We start from the raw sequence: 13,596 nt of genomic DNA on the forward strand, positions 1-13,596 counted from the left end.
ACCACTGTGACAGATTCTCTACCTCTTCCAGGTAGGCCCTCTCGTCGTTGGCAGAGATCAGGCCCACCACTACTGTGTCATCAGCAAATTTGATGATTGTGTTGTTGTTCCGCTGTGCCACGCAGTCATGTGTGTACAGGGAGTAGAGGAGGGGGCTCAGAACACAGCCCTGGGGGGCCCCTATGTTGAGCGTGATGGATGAGGAGGTGCAGTTGCCTGCTCTTACCACCTGGGGTCTGCCCGTCAGGAAGTCCAAGACCCACTGGCAGAGGTCATAGTTCAAGCCCAGGTCCCTGAGCTTGGCTATGAGTTTGGAGGGGACTATGGTATTGAATGCTGAGCTGTAGTCAATGAACAGCATTCTCACATAGTTCCCCTGCCTCTTGTCCAGGTGTGATGCTGCTGTGTGCAGCACATGGGCTATGGCATCCTCCGTGGATCTGTTAGGGCGGTATGCAAATTGCAGGGGGTCCAGGTTGATGGGGAGGGAGGAACAGATGTAGCCCTTCACTAGCTTCTCAAAGCACTTCATGGCTATTGAGGTGAGGGCTACAGGGCGGTAGTCGCTGAGGCAAGCGGGCGTAGATTTTTTGGGTACAGGGATGATGGTGGACTTCTTCAGACAGGTGGGGATGACAGCCTGTTCTAAGGATAGGTTAAAGATGTCAGTGAATACCGGGGCCAGTTGGTCGGCACAGACTTTTAGGACGAGGCCGGGGATGCCGTCCGGTCCTGCTGCCTTCCTGATATTCACTTTTTTAAAGGTCCGCCTCACCTCATGCTCTGTTACCCTGAACACTGAGTCTCCATCAGCAGACCCCCCCCCCCACCCCATTGCCGTGGCTTGTAGGCTGGTGTTGTTATTCACAGCCTCAAACCTCGCATAGAAGGTATTGAGATCATTTGCTAAGGAGATGTCACTGTTCAGTTTGAGGGAGGTGCCTTTGTAATCTGTCATTGTTCTGAGGCCCTGCCACATACCTCTAGAGCTTGAGTTGAAGTCTATACGTTTATCCAGTGCCCAGTTGTGAATGTCATTTTCTCTGCCAATTCAGGTCCAATACGTACAAAGAATTTATTAAAACCATCAACCACCTCATCCAAGTTGCTTATGGTCTTTTCATTTACAATAAAATGATCTGGATAGTTCACACAATTAGACCACCTTCTGGTAAGATACCTTTAAAAAACATGACAATATTATTGTCATATTGTTAGCCCAAGGCAGAGTAGAATTATTGTCTTATTTGAGGCAAAGGAAGCAGCTGGGAGATCAGAAGATTGTATTTGTCTGTGGCTGTGTTTGTCCATTGAGTTAAGACATGGCAGGGATAGACTCAGCCTATCGATTGGTTTCTGGGTTAAGAGCAGTATTATGGCTTGTGATTGGGTTGTGAAGTGACCGCTGAATGTTAAAAGGGTGTGTGTGTGTGTGTGTGTGTGTGTCTGTCAGTGTTGATGTGCATGTGCACGTATATGTGTATGCATCCATTCATCCCAGCCTTCCATCACCACCACTTCAATTACCAGGTGGGATGAGAGAGAGAGAGAGAGAGAGAGAGAGAGAGAGAGAGAGAGAGAGAGAGAGAGAGAGAATGAACAGAGACAGAGAGTGAATGAACAGAGAGAGAGAGAGAGTGAATATGCAGAGAGGGGGAGCAGAGAAAGAGAACCCTCCAATCAGTGATGATCTGGGGCTGCACCATAGACAATGAATGGAGCTCTGACTTTATGAGGCCATGAAATGTGTATGCGAGTTCTTACACCCAAATTGGGTTTTAATTCTAGTTCAGACCCTAGCAATGCTAGAATATAGATTAGATATCAGATGTTATATCCCATAATTGATTGGAGGGTTCTAACTATCTAGCTTTAGGAGAGTGTTTTGCGTGTTTACAAATACTGCCTGAACTGACCTGGGGCACAGGAACAACATGAACCCTTTCACTACCACACTACAGAAGGTTAACCTTTCACTACCACACTACAGAAGGTTAACCTTTCACTACTATGACGAACCAGAGGTTTGTCACAAATAGGGAGTCCACACGTGATACAAAGTTAACAAAAGAATTTATTTAAACCTATCTAAACAAACGAATTAAACAACAAATGTGTATATCAGAATGGACAAAGGATCCAAAGTTGGTTTGCTTGGTGGCTGATACAACCTGTCCTGGGAGATGGGGAAAGCAGACAGAAGGGATTAGACAGGGGAACATATATACTGGTGCTGCAGGCAGCTTTCTGCACTGCACAGGTGCTTCAAATTTGGCTAACGACCTACCCACTCCACCATGCTCTTTGATCAACAGACTCCTCATTTGCAGGTTAAGTGGGGGTCATCACACTACCACACTACGTAAGGGATAATGTATAGCTACGAGGTCATTGTCGCAAAATAATTGACCGACACAGAGTTTAAAATACCGAGGCGCAGCGCCAAAGTGTTTTAAACGTCAGTGAAGGTCAATTATTTTGCGACAATGATCGAGTATAGCTATACATTATCCCGCTTATTACATTGCTAACTTACTAACAATATACCTAATTAATTTTACATCGACAAGACGAGATCAAATGCAGACGCAGTTCTGTTCTGGCTCCGCTGTCATCGTCACACACACTCCGCTGTCAGTGCAGCCAGCAGGTGTGTCTGATTGGCTGCACTGATGCAGTGTGTCAGTGGCCTTGATTGCGAACAGCTGCGCACAGAGGTCCGTTATCGAGTAATATCGTACCTCTGACGAGCGCTATTGACCAATCACAAGCAAGCATTTTGGCGAATGTGAAAACGCCATGTAATAAAGAAGGTTAACCATTTCACTACCACACTACAGAAGGTTAACAGTCTGTACTGTGGTAGTGAAAGGTTAACCTTCTGTAGTGTGGTAGTGAAAGGTTAACCTTCTGTAGTGTGGTAGTGAAAGGTTAACCATCTGTACTGTGGTAGTGAAAGGTTAACCTTCTGTAGTGTGGTAGTGAAAGGTTAACCGTCTGTAGTGTGGTAGTGAAAGGTTAACCTTCTGTAGTGTGGTAGTGAAAGGTTAACCGTCTGTAGTGTGGTAGGAAATTAATTCTTAAAATGGGTGTCATTCCCCTTTACCGTTACTTAACTCTCTCTTCCTCAGGTGCCATTTGCTTTGGAAACATGGCCATCGCCATGCTGGAGCCCACACTGCCTCTCTGGATGATGGAGACCATGTGCGCCAGGAAATGGCAGCTCGGTATTTACAAAGCTCACACACACACACACACACACACACCAGCGTTTCCGTTAGCCGGTAATTACCGGTATTTGACCGGCAAAATCTGTTGAAGTCCGACATATTTAATCTCTCCGGTCTTAAAGTGGAAATGAAGCAGTGCGATAAATACATATTCATAGCATCACATTAGTATTTAGATAAGCCACAGAAGAAGTCACGTTATAAAAATAAGCAGTTTCTAAGAAAAAACGATTTGTTGTGTACATTTCTGAAGCATTTAGCATTATGGGCGCGGCCATTTTGTTGCTGACGTCATACCGTGGCTTGGGTGTATACACTCTGGTTAGCTGCCTATATTGAATGGGTCAGTCAGCAAATAAAATGTTGCCTACAAAACAACGGGACCGCGGTGGTTCTGTTTGTATTGCTCCTGGCTGTTCAAACTAATTTTACCATGTGAGAGAGAGGAAAGTTGGTTAATTTCCACAAACTACCAGTGAAAAAAACAGTGTTGTTGACATGTTGGCTCGGGCTGCCTGCACCCAGACGGCGCGACCAGCCTGTTGGACAGGGACGGAGGATCTGCAGCGAACACTTCATTGCCTCGGATTATGTTGTTGGGGTGGGATGTTTGTCCAGAAGACCACTAATCAGCTGAAGCCGGACGCGGTTCCCTCGGTCTTCGACAGACAGACCGGCGTTAGCTCTCGGGGCCCGGCGTTAGCTCTCGCTAGCTAGCGTTAGCAACCGGAGCGTCGCGGAGCATTCAGCCTGCTGGCTACACAGCTTGTGTAGCCAGCAGGCTGAATGCTCCGCGACGCTGGTTGAAGTGGGTCTAGGTAGCCAGCAGGCTGAATGCTCCGCGACGCTGGTTGAAGTGGGTCTAGGTAGCCAGCAGGCTGAATGCTGGCAATGCGGTTGTTCATTCACCGGCTTCAGTGCGCCGCCCGCGGCTTGACTCGGTTCAGCGTTCACCCTGATGTAAAGTAGCGATTTTTATTGTTTTGTCATGACAACCCAATTACATAATCCAACATATGTGTAAAGAAACAACATATTCCAGTTAACGGAATATTTTTTAATGATTCATTACGGTATAAATTAGGTTAACTGGAGCCAGCGGGGCAATGCGGTTGTTCATTCACCGGCTTCAGTGCGCCGCCCGCGGCTTGACTCGGTTCAGCGTTCACCCTGATGTAAAGTAGCGATTTTTATTGTTTTGTCATGACAACCCAATTACATAATCCAACATATGTGTAAAGAAACAACATATTCCAGTTAACGGAATATTTTTTAATGATTCATTACGGTATAAATTAGGTTAACTGGAGCCAGTTTTTGTCATGACAACCCAATTGCTAACGCTAGCTAGCGAGAGCTAACGCCTGGCCCCGGCTGGTGCCAACTAGCTAGCGATCGCTCCCGAGAGCTAACGCCGGTCTGTCTGTCGAAGACCGAGGGAACCGCGTCCGGCTTCAGCTGATTAGTGGTCTTCTGGACAAACATCCCACCCCAACAACATAATCCGAGGCAATGAAGTGTTCGCTGCAGATCCTCCGTCCCTGTCCAACAGGCTGGTCGCGCCGTCTGGGTGCAGGCAGCCCGAGCCAACATGTCAACAACACTGTTTTTTTCACTGGTAGTTTGTGGAAATTAACCAACTTTCCTCTCTCTCACATGGTAAAATTAGTTTGAACAGCCAGGAACAATACAAACAGAACCACCGCGGTCCCGTTGTTTTGTAGGCAACATTTTATTTGCTGACTGACCCATTCAATATAGGCAGCTAACCAGAGTGTATACACCCAAGCCACGGTATGACGTCAGCAACAAAATGGCGGCGCCCATGTTGAAAACAGGGATATTATATTATATTTTTCAGACAAATAAGATAGATTTCACATTTGATTATAGAACCCTGTCTTACACAAGGTACACAACAAACAAACTAGGATCACATTGCTCACTGCTTCATCTCCACTTTAATGTCCGGTGAAAATAATTCCCTCTAAGCACAATTTGATGATTTGAATTGTATTAAAATAGGCTAAAATTAAATAGCCTATGCGATGAACGAAACAATCATTACATTTGTTTCATCGTTGCTTCTAATAATGACAACGACGTTGTCAGCGAGAGCTTAGTGCTGGGTCTGCGAGTGCATGTGCAGCTGCAGAGCCGGAGCAGCAGCGGCACAGTGCAGTACTCCAATTCAGCCATTGGCAATTCAGCTGTTGGGTGGGGGGCGCTGCTGAGCGGTCCCCAGATAGAGCCAGAAAAGAGCCAGAAAACAGCTGAATCTGCTGCTCTGCATCGACATACTCTCGCAAATAAGTCATTGGGAGGTGGAGAGAGAGAGAGTCGTCACGCAAACCCACGATAATGTTGCCGTCTCTCTCTGCCAAATTTCTCAGTTCTTCGCTTGATATAATTAATACAAATGTCCAATATAACGGAATTCGTTAGCTCATAAAAATGTGATTATAACAGACTGCTGTTTATTAATGTCGGGCGACTGCCCACAGACACCTATTTGATTTAAAGTGGGCAGCAGCACGGAGTCTCAGGACTTATTTTATTTGGAATATAATGACTATACGCAAAAGTAGCCTAGTTTTAAGTAAAAATATTATAAATCTACATGCCTTGATGATGTCATTCTTTTGTTTTGTTGTCATTCTTTTGCCTATCAATTGTTTTTAAGCTCAATAAACTCTGACCGGAATTTCTCTCATTTGACCGGTAGATTGAAATCTACCGGACACTGAGGCCGGCAACAATTTTTTCTAACGGAAACCCTGACACACACACACACACACACACGCACATGTACATACACACATGCATACAGCCATGTTTTCATGCATTGTAGGGACACGCTTAACCCTGAACTTATACATCAGCGGAAGTGGTGCTGGTGCATCGAGGAAATCCCTCCGGCAGTAATATCTTGTAATGTGGATCAAGAGACACAATCGAGTGCATTGGGATCGCTTTCGAAACGCAATAATCTATATGATTTCTGCGTTTATTGCATCATACAAACGGGAAATGGATCTAGCAGATCGACGTCAAATAATTGGAATACTTTTCCTCCAGTCTCATCGGCGAACGGTAAGAGGAATATAACGTTATTTTCAGCTTGATTGTCCATTTCTTTGTTTGCAATCCATCTGGTCAACATATCAACCCATACTAAATAAAGCCGTTACTGACGATCAAGGAATTCTTAACGACCCCCCCCCCCCCCCTTTCCTTCACGCATGATGAAGCATAATGTATACCGATCATATACATTTGAATGTTTTAATATAGCGTGTATAGGAAAGAAACGCCAATCGATAATCTATCATATGCTTCAGAGCCTATAACTCGCGTTTTTGGAATTACAGCAGAAAAGCTTAAAAACACTTATATTCTCAACGGTATTAACACAACAATGTATGAATGAAAAAACATAACCTTCCCACATCCGGAACGATAGATACCCGATGTTGAATGGGCCATAGTAATATCAATATAGCTATAATATTTAAAAAGTTGTAGCCCTGCAAAGAAGGTAAACATCTCCATAGGCTTACAGCGGTGGCAGACTGGGTATAAGGATGGGCATACTGTGTGGCAATCAAAGTGTTAAAGGTGCTGTAAGTGGTATGTTTTGTTCAAATAAGTGTTAAATAGCTCTACAGTCTGACAGCCATCACTATAGTGTTTGGTCAGTAACAGTAACAGCTCTGCAGTAAACATTTCTTTTTCTGGTATCCCTTCCCACTTTATCCAATCAAGAGAGAGAACCCTAGATATTTTTACTTATTTCAAGAAATCCTGCCAAGCATGATTTGCTTACTGCACTGACAGATTATTTTACCTGTTTAAATCACACATTTTCTTAGTACTAGACTAGTTACTATTTGTTCTCTCTTATTATTGTCAGATGTTTTTTTTCAGTGTGGAGTTCTTTCTCCTGATTGGATAAAGTGTATTTTGTGCACACACACACACACACACACACTCTCTCTCTTCCATCCCTCTGTCCCTCCATCTGTCTATTTCCCACACAAAAATGCATGCCTATAATGATTTATAATCCTGAAAGATTTTTTTTTTCGAATTGTGAGAAAAACATGTCTCAACGACTTGATCACATGACCCAGTGCCCTTTAACACTTTGAATGCCACGCCCGAGAATATTCGGGTTTCCCCCCCGACCGTTGAGTGCCACGTCACGGCTATTCTCTGGTATTTATATAAAAAAAAATTATTAGCGATCTGAAATCATATTGCATCACGCCGATCCAGGGACCGCCGGCGCTCAGATCTGAAAAAAGCGCCCCCTATCGTCTCCCAGATGGTAAATCACCCTTTTGGAATGGACTCAATGAAAGTGAATGGGAGAACGGATTTCTGACTCCACATTTTACTTCTCACTGATGCAGCCGGGGTCTACCAGAGTTCATTCTGGAGCCTCTGCGCGAATCATGTGTTCTACTGTATACACCGTTGATCAATACAATTATCGATTTTTTTCGAATGGTGATCGGAAATTGGAATAAACCATTTGGATACCATCTGACCTCAGGTAAGGAAGCTATGTTATCAGTGTTAGGATAATCAGACTCGTTTTCACAGAGATATAAGCGTTTCCACTATATGTGATATAGCTGTTTTGACTGTAAAAGCCATGAGGAAATAACAGCAGCGATTATCAGCGCACGATGCGATTATCAGTGCACGGCACGAGCGTGCGTGCGCACACATAATCTATCGATCATCTAGTTTTTATTTGAAAACTATTCATAAATAGGCAGACAAATGACAACGTTCTGGAATATTCCAGTAAAAGGCGATTATCATAGAATGTGTTGTTTTTCCCCGGAAAACGGGTGATTTTCAAAATGCTATCAAACGGAAATGAAGCGATAAAAATACAATCTGCCTTGCCAATGTTGACTGGAAAATGAGTCTTTGATAAGCGACTGGCAGATTAGACACATAGCCATCATTTAAAACATAGATTAGGCGATATTAACGTTAACATTGGGAGTGGATGGTGGCATCAAGGGGGTAAAAAGGAAAACCCGGCGTGGCACTCAAAGTGTTAACAAGGATTCCAAGCCTAAAGAAAACAACCACTGTAATAAAGCACTGCTCCACCACGACCCCTCCCCCTTCCTCCTAGCATTATGAGTTCCTTTATCCTGCCCTTGTCTACGAGGTCTCGGTCAGATAAAAGGGGATGAGCGAAAAGATGGAGAGATGGGGGGGAATGGAGGAAGAAGGGTGAACAGGATATTAGGGTGTCTCATAAGCTGGTGGGTGGTGAGCGGGAGTCTTCATTACAAAATGGTGGGATAGGCGGCGCAGCCCAGTGATGAGGCGCTGATAGTGGGCCTGCTTATCTAGAAGCACCCCATACATACGCACACACACACCCCGTCTTCAATCCTCTCTCTGTCTCTCACCCAGGCGTCGCCTTCCTGCCCGCCTCCATCTCCTACTTGATTGGAACCAACATCTTCGGAACAATGGCGCACAAGATGGGGAGGTAAGAAGGGAAATTACTATTCTGTGTGTGTTTCATTTCACTATTCCATTTTCTTATCTTCTCTCTCTCTGGCCTTGGTATATGTTTCCGCTGCTATTGGGAAGCTCTAATTTAGTTTATTTCTTTGGTGAGGCAGGTTTTATTGAAGTCTTGGTAACACGGTGTATCCATAATACCTGTGTGTGTGTGTGTGTGTTCTTAATGTCTCTTAGTTTGTTCATGATAATTTTTTATTACATTTCCATTGCATTTGAGGATTCACGTTGCCTGAAATTATACATAATTCCTGGAGGATAAAACCTCCAAAAGGTCCCAGGGTTAATCACCTTTATGTGTATTGTTGTAATGAGTCTGATTTGATGAACCTGTTCACCAGAACCTCCATTGGCTCCCAGTTGAACAGTCCATCTTCATCACCTACAAAGCACTCATTCAACAGCACACTCCCACACACACTCTCAGATCAGCGAATGCTAACCCCCTCACCCCCACAATAAGTAGCCTACCCAACCTGGGGTGAGAGGGTCTTTTCCACCGCTCTCCCTAGTAACCTCCTGGAACTCTCTCCCCCGCCCACTCAAAACACAACCTTTCAAGTCTGTTCTCTCTAGTCATATCTTATTTGTTTTCAATTATGCTTCAAATGCCTATTTTCCTATGGTTCCTTTTTTGTTTTCAATTTGAATGTACTGTACTATACTGTACGTGTCTTTAACCCTTTCACTGCCACACTACCAAACGGTTAACCCTTTCACTGCCAAAGCACTTGAATGAACAGTATTTTACTGTATTATTATTATTATTAACAGTGGGAGGGGTGGGGGCACTCCAGTAGCACACCACATAGCGCGCTGAGTCGCGAAGCGGTCGCCCCGGGTTCGATTCCCCGATCCGGCGGCTAGTCTGCCGCATGTCTTCCCCTCTTCTCCCGTTTCACCCCTCTTTCTCCTCTACCGGTCCTGCATGGCCAAAAGGTCCTTGTTGACCACAAAAAGCTGCAAACGCTATAAATAAAATCGTAAAAAAAAATAAAAGAAACAGTGGGAGGGGTGATGGGGGGTGATGTTGTGATTGGCCAACACTGAAGCCACTCTTCCTTTCTCTCTCAGATGGCTGTGTGCTCTCATTGGGATGGTGTTGGTAGGAGTAAGTGTCATATGTGTAAGTAAGAGAGATTCCTTCTAAAAGCTCTTGTTCACATGTCATTCACTGCATGTTTAAAGGAAAAATATGCAGTGTCGTCAAACAGCGACCTCTAGGCAAATGAGCCCCGCTCAATGTTTTGTTTTGGTCTTATGTGTGGGTTGGGTGGGTAAGTCATTATACTGTGAATTTCTCCAGACCTCTTTTGGCAGAGCCTGTGTTGTGGCCAGCGATAGCAACCCCTCCTCTATACCTACACACACAAAAATTAAGAAAAAGATTTAAACAAAGTACAATCCCAAGTGGGGCTCTTTTGGCCTAGAGGTTGCTGTTTGATGGCCTTACAGATTCTACCTTTAATACATCGTAAAGATGAGGTATTGGTCGTGTACTGTATATTCCTTCTAAATTATTGAACATTCCTGTCCATAGACAAAAGGATGCAGCTTCTGCAAACACAAAAGTTTATCAGACATGGATTGATGAGATAATAATAATAAGATATTGATACATGGTCTAAAAGTATAGACATGTGTTTGTAATGTAATACAAACATGGTGTTGATATACAGTACAAATGTGTGTTCATTAGCATTTTAGTAAATAGATCTTTATTTAGAATTATAATAGTAAAATATCATAGGCTATGGTTGAAGACCAGGCAAAGTCACAGAATTATGCATTACTGAAAGGGTAGGGTCAGAAAACAATCCCAGCATTCTCCAAAGATTATTTCTGTCACATGCCACGGAGGGTCTTTTCTATACATTTCTATGTAGAAACATATCTGTAAATGGTGCTACTGGTGTAAATATAACCCACTACGATTCAACTTGGGTCCCCTGCATGCAAAACCAAACATCTACCAGTCAGCCAGAAGGGAACCTGATTGAGAGAGGTATTATATTCACTTTTGGGGACAGAGCCTTGAGCGTAGTGGCCCAGACCCCCTGGAACTCTCTCCTGGCTGAGATCCGTTCTGCCATATCCTTGGACTCCTTTAAGACAGCCCTGACATCCCACCTGTTCACAAAGGCCTACAGCCTCTAGTTGTCTCCCTGCCCTATATTGTTATTATTATTTATTTTGCTTATATCTTGTGTCTTTTTTCTGTTGCTTTGTAAAGCATCCTTGGGTTTCTTGAAAGGCTCTATATAAATCCAAGCTATTATTATTATTATTATTATTATTATTATTATTATTATTATTGTAACTGAGGGGTACAATTCCCTGACTGTATTGAGAGTATGGTATTATTAAACCACTACTTAATTATGTACTTTAATTACTGGCCATACAGTACACGGTATATCTGGTGAACACCCACACAAGAATACAACAATGACACCTAAAGTTCTATTTGGAGGGATTTATTATTATAGCAGCAACGGTAGGTTACAAATTGAGAATTATGAATTGCGCTTATATGGCGAAGAACACTTAAGTAGGTCAAGAGCGTAAGTCCATGAGCATAGTAAGATGGGTATAACTGACGCCACCTGTAGCATAAGAATTACATAAGGCACACTCGTAGTCAGCTGGAGACACTAGGGGGGTTCCCTCCGGTTGTAAGCCAGCAGGGGAGAGGAATGTTCGGGAGCAAAAGTCTGGGTCAACGCGGAATAAAGAAGCTCCAGCTACGGGAGGCGGTACATTACTCCCTTGATCGGCAGACAAAAGCAACAGCTATAATCCAGTATGCGCGACAGCATGGATGAAAGCCAGCCAGCCTCTGTGGTCCTAGAGGCGGGCTCGATGGTGCTCCTCACAGGGTAGATCCCACACAGCAGTGGGGTAGACGGTTCTCTGCTCCAGCAGCCACAGTACCAAAGCAATATAATCCAGCCGGAAAAGGCTCTGCATTCGCCGGTGTAGATTCTCCTGTGCACTATACTTAACATTAACTAGGTCGAACTTGACGTTATTTCACTAAACTCTGACACTTTTACTATCCTATTCGCACATGTTATAAGTGCTCTATTTAGACGCAAAGTTGCTCACTTCACTTGGTCGTTGACTCGTGGTGAAGGCTTCAACGTTTTGGTACTCAACGATACTTTGAACGAATGATGAACTGAATGAACTGCTGCTGCTTTCCACCTGCGCCGTATTTATACGTAAGGTGAATTATCTAGTGCCAACCTCAGTTCTGTCTCGTATTACTGCGCAAACCTGGACATGTTGAGACATGCCTTGGCGGTGGCTTTGAACTCGCTGTTGGGTGTTGGGGGTATGGTCGTTGGCGCCTAGGGGTCGCTGTCCAATAGGAGAACGAATATTATGGTCTGGCTTGTACCTAGGTAAAGGGATATTCTGTGTATATATACAAAGAATATACAAGGGATATCAAACGATATACAAATATTATACAAGGGATATCAGGCAATAAATATATATATTCGGTTTAATCTGACCCTTTGTAACAATTATTATTATTATTATTATTATTAATCCCCCCTTTAGCCTTACTAGGCTTCAGGTTTGGCTACTCTGCTACTAAACATCACATTCTCTCAAATTGATAAGAATGGTGCCAACTATTCTTCCAATATGTAGTGTAGACGAATAACTACTGAGTTGTTGAACATTTACCAAAAAAACCCAGATGGCGCTTTAAAAAAAAATTGCAAACCAATTGCAAACCAAACCACTCTCTCTCTCTTTAGACTCACAGCCTTTTCAGAAGCAGGAAATCCAATTCAGTCTTTTCATATCTTATTATTCTCCTAATCTAATTCTCAGTCTGAGAGAACCAGACCTCACAGACTATTTCAATGATGTTAGTACAAAGCAACCAGCTATTTCCCCATGTATATTAACGTTTGTTGGACCAAAGAATCAAGTTGAACACAACCTATAAAGTATACAGTATGTAAACAGATGTGTGTATCTTGCATTTTTATTGAATTATTTCCCACATTCTGCACTCTGTAGGTTCCCTTTGCCACAAACATCTATGGTCTGATTGTTCCAAACTTTGGTGCTGGTTTTGCCATCGGTAAGTCTCTGAGGAAATGTCACAGAATCTGATTATGTATTCTGATAGTGAAAGCTGCACATGATAGACATAATGCTAGTGGTATTAATCATTACTCCTAAGTCCTTTCTAGTGGTGTGAGATAAGTTAAAGGGATAGTTGTGATTTTTGGAACCATTATTTGCTAATTACCAATGATGTTGTTGATTGGTAGAATTATTTCTTGGCACAATCCATGCTGTTCCACATACTAGCTCCAGCTAGTTAGCTACAAACCAATGCAAAGGCAATGGGATAAAAGTACAAGCTGACTGAAGCTAACTGAAACTCACAGTGTACACAAAGTAGATCTCAGTGAGCTTCGGTCTGCTTACAGACTAGAGCTTGTCCCAACTGACTTTGCATTGGTTTGTGGCTAACTCTAGGCAAATGTGCCCTGCTTGGTATTGCACTTTATTAGCATTTTTTGTTTTGGTCTGATGTGTGGGTTGGAGTTGAGTCGGGATAGGGGGTAGGGGTTGCTATTGCTGTACCGTATATTTGTATGTCTTGTATGTCATAAATGTTTTGATGAATTGAAAATGGAGGACTCTTATGTAAACAAGACGAAAGTATTTTTCTGGTCTTCATCCTCTTAGCAGTTGTTAGTATTGAGCTGTACTGTATTGTACCCATTCTGCAATCTGTTAATAACGTTTTTCAATCAATCAATCAAACCTCAGG

General features: G+C 43.3%; 1 protein-coding gene across 1 annotated transcript in view; it reads left to right on the forward strand.

Moving 5' to 3' along the window:
• Positions 1 to 13,596, forward strand: part of slc18a2 (solute carrier family 18 member 2) — a 64,558-nt gene that overhangs the window by 45,000 nt on the left and 5,962 nt on the right. The window contains exons 10-13 of the mRNA XM_084322132.1: positions 3,132 to 3,227; positions 8,676 to 8,754; positions 9,864 to 9,915; positions 12,831 to 12,894. Of these exons, the coding sequence (XP_084178258.1) occupies positions 3,132 to 3,227; positions 8,676 to 8,754; positions 9,864 to 9,915; positions 12,831 to 12,894 (291 nt within the window). The remainder of the gene's footprint in view (positions 1 to 3,131; positions 3,228 to 8,675; positions 8,755 to 9,863; positions 9,916 to 12,830; positions 12,895 to 13,596) is intronic.

This window comes from Notolepis coatsorum (assembly GCF_963971535.1).
Source record: "Notolepis coatsorum genome assembly, chromosome: 9".
In the NCBI taxonomy this organism is placed as follows: domain Eukaryota; kingdom Metazoa; phylum Chordata; class Actinopteri; order Aulopiformes; family Paralepididae; genus Notolepis; species Notolepis coatsorum.